This window comes from Gobio gobio, assembly GCF_949357685.1.
Source record: "Gobio gobio genome assembly, chromosome: 17".
Lineage (NCBI taxonomy): Eukaryota > Metazoa > Chordata > Actinopteri > Cypriniformes > Gobionidae > Gobio > Gobio gobio.
In genome coordinates, this window is record NC_137110.1 from 31,622,769 (window position 1) to 31,626,487 (window position 3,719).

Below are 3,719 nucleotides of genomic sequence, written 5' to 3' on the forward strand. Positions count from 1 at the left end.
CAGATATCTGATCTATTTTTAGTGGCATTCAGTGAAAGGATTTGACTGTTCATAGATTAGGTCAGTTCTCTTGCGCTGCTGCTTCACTGGCATCGTCTGCATCGGGAGTTAACGCAGTTTGAGCCAGTGGCTCGCATTGATAAGGCTCTGGGTCTGTGTCTACAGACAATTCACCCTCCTCCAATTCAGGTGAAGGTAGGAGAATGACCGCTCTGTTGCAAAGCTGGTGTCACTCCAGTCATTCTCCATCTTTGCGACTCGCAAGTCAGACAGCTGTCAATCAATCCGTCACTGCGGGTCTCAGGTGCACGCCCTCCGCTCAGCTCCGCCCTCGGTTCGTCCCCATGGTCTCCGCTGGGCTCTGCCCACTATTCCAGCATTTTTCAAAATTTGCCAGTGGTGGAGTTAAGGCTCTGAGCAGGGGTTTAGTTACCCTTTAATTTATATGTAGGCTAGAAAGGGCATTTCTTTTGTAAAATACTGGTAATAGATATATTTGATATTACTTGTATATTACATCTGTTGATTTCTCAAACATTAATAAAGTAGACTTTTAACAATTTCTACTAGCTCTAGCTCAGTAACCACATGCTGTAATGGAATATTAAAGGGTTAGTTCACCCAAAAATGGAAATTAGCCCATGATTTACTCACCCTCAAGCCATCCTAGGTGTATATGATATTCTTCTTTCAGGACGAACACAATCAGAGTTATATTAAAAAATTTCCTGGTTCTTCCAAGCTTTATAATAGCAGTGAATGTTGCTCTGTTTTTGAAGTCCATAAAAGTGCATCTATATCCATCATAACTGCTCCACACGTCTCCGGGGGTTTAATAAAGGCCTTATGAAGCGAAGCGATGCATTTGTGTAAGAAAAATATCCATATTTAAAACGTTTACTTCCGGCGGACCGTCTTCTGTATTCAACTTACGGTGTAACTTAAGTGTAACACCTCTCGCAGTTCAAATTAATGCTTGCGCTACGTCTGACAACATTGCACACCAGTTACGCTCGTCAGACGTAGCGTAAGCATTCATTTGAACTGCGAGAGGTGTTACACTTTTTCCGTAAGGGTGCAAAATCTGTAATCTCTAATCTGGTGGTTTTGCAATACCAGTACATGGAGGTAATCACTCAACAAAAAAAAAAGCTAAATTAAAAATGGTCTCACAACCAACATTACAAATTTGTGGACCACTCTAGATGAACTGACTCTAAGACAAATGTCTCTCTTAAGGTTTGTGAGGGTTTGCTCCAAGAGTTTCTTGAAGCTGGAATTTCCACATGGCCTGGATACTTGGACACAATGTCATTATCTCTGGAGAATTTACACACAAAGTAATTGACTCTATATGCATTTTCTATACAATACTGATAATTTTTTTAGTAAAGTTTTCATGATGAACTTAATGTTGAGAGAAAGTTTTCTTTATTCTGCAGGTATGATGAGATGGGTGTCCTCTTCACAGTGATGGTCAGTGAGAGCACACTAAAAAATGGCCTTCTACTGATCCGTAACAGAGACACCACCATCAGAGAGACCATGCACATCTCAGAAATCAAATGCTTCCTGCTCAAATACATATGTGCCTCAGACAATATCTGACTTTTATCATCTGAATCTCAATGGAACACATCTTGTAAAATACTGTAGTTCTGTAGTACTGTAGTGGTGATAAGGTAACTGTTGGGACTGATGTAACTATTACAAAATTGTTTCTCTGCTTATGTAAAATGCTATTAGTGTATGCCATTTGAAAAAATAAAAACATGATTTCAAATGAAACTTTATCATCGGCAGTTCCATCCTGAAATTGCACTTACTTTTGACCATGCTAACTAATAGGCTATCTACTGCAATCTATCACTTTAACTTTGCCCCAGAGTTTATATTGATTTTATGTGGTAGGAGTTTAGTGGTTAAAAATCTGGCCCAGATAATCAAATATTAGTACACATTTTGCAACGTTTTGAAAATGTGCTTGATTTTTTTTAATGACGTCCTTGAAAGTGTTTGATATATGTTCTTAGAATCAGTGTTGATTTTGACAGCAAATTTTGATTTCGTTTTAGTCATAGTCTTTAGTCTTTTGACATAGTCATAGTCTTTTGACTAAAATGCCATTTAGTTTTAGTCGACTAAATATAAGAATTTAGTCGACTAAATCTACAGTAGATTTAGTCTCCTAAAATCTAATGAGTTTAGTTAAATTGTAATACATTAAGCATTTAAGCATTACATAACCGACTGTCACTTGAACTGACATTTTGTTTTTGACATTAAAAATACACGAAAAAATTAACTTTTTTGTCTGTTTTTTAAAAAACATCTATATAGTTTTTATAACTTTGTATTTCTGTTTTAGTCAGTAGGCCATATCAGGTTAAGCTAAAGCTCATAGCTAAGCTAAAGCTCCTAGCTCCATTCAGCTAGGTTCATCAACCATAACTCCGTCCAGGACAGCCAGGAACCTTGGAGTTGTGATTGATGATCAGCTAAAATTCACTGACCACATTACTGCAACAACCCGATCCTGTAGATTTGCATTATACAACATTAGGAAGATTAGACCCTTCCTATCAGAGCATGCCACACAACTACTGGTCCAAGCTCTTGTTCTCTCCAGACTGGACTACTGTAATGCTCTTCTAGCGGGCCTTCCGGCATGCACTGTCAAACCCTTGCAACTGATCCAGAATGCAGCGGCGAGGTTGGTCTTTAATGAGCCGAAGAGAGCGCACGTCACGCCTCTCTTCATCAGTCTGCACTGGCTGCCAATAGCTGCTCGCATCAAATTCAAGGCACTGGTGCTCGCCTTCAAAGCAACCACTGGCTCTGCACCAATATACCTAAACTCGCTCGTTCAGACCTACACACCCTCCAGGAACTTACGTTCTGCTAGTGAACGACGCCTTGTGGTGCCATACCAGAGAGGCATGAAATCGCTCTCACGGAGCTTTTCCTGGGCTGTTCCCACCTGGTGGAATGACCTGCCTATCTCAATTCGTGCGGCCGAGTCTGTAGCCATTTTCAAAAAACACCTAAAGACACATCTCTTCCAGCAGCACCTGACCAATCAAGAATAGCACTTATCATTCTATTCATTTTCTGTCTGTCTAATTTATAAAAAAAAAAAAAAAAAAACTGTCCTGTGTGTTCTGAGCTAGATTAACTGAGACTTGCTACAGCACTTGCATACTGTTGCCCTTGACTGTTCTAGTTGCTTCTTTTGCTCTCATTTGTAAGTCGCTTTGGATAAAAGCGTCTGCTAAATGACTAAATGTAAATGTAAAGCTTCAAATAAGTTTGTTTATTTATTTATTTATTTATTTCAATTTCAGTTAGCATTTATTTAATTTCAAGTAATGACGTTTTTTTTAATGGTTTTAGTTAACTATTATAACCCTGATACTTTATTGACTATGTGTCAAATACTAGTCTTTCCTCCTGACTATAAATTAAATGGGAATGAAATGAAATACAGTTTATTGTGTAACCAAAAACGAATATATAATGCGTGACTTTTAATGATAAACAAGCTCGAAATACACCAGGACTCTTATTTTGAAATGTCTACGCCTCTGTTGCAGTTGCTCATTCAAGTTCAGATGAGATAAAATATGCATTGTTACAACCGTCTAAAACATATTACTGTATAAACATTGTAAAGTAAACATTGTCATTATTCATCAGCATTAGTTCATAAACATTTGACT

General features: G+C 38.1%; 1 protein-coding gene across 1 annotated transcript in view; it reads left to right on the forward strand.

The window, feature by feature from the left end:
* The window catches only part of polg2 (polymerase (DNA directed), gamma 2, accessory subunit), a 39,576-nt gene extending 36,448 nt beyond the window's left edge, over positions 1–3,128 (forward strand). The window contains exons 7-8 of the mRNA XM_079840966.1: positions 1,240–1,340; positions 1,443–3,128. Coding sequence (XP_079697092.1) covers positions 1,240–1,340; positions 1,443–1,608 — 267 coding nt within the window. The 3' untranslated portion in view covers positions 1,609–3,128. The remainder of the gene's footprint in view (positions 1–1,239; positions 1,341–1,442) is intronic.
* The last annotated feature ends 591 nt before the right edge of the window (positions 3,129–3,719 follow it).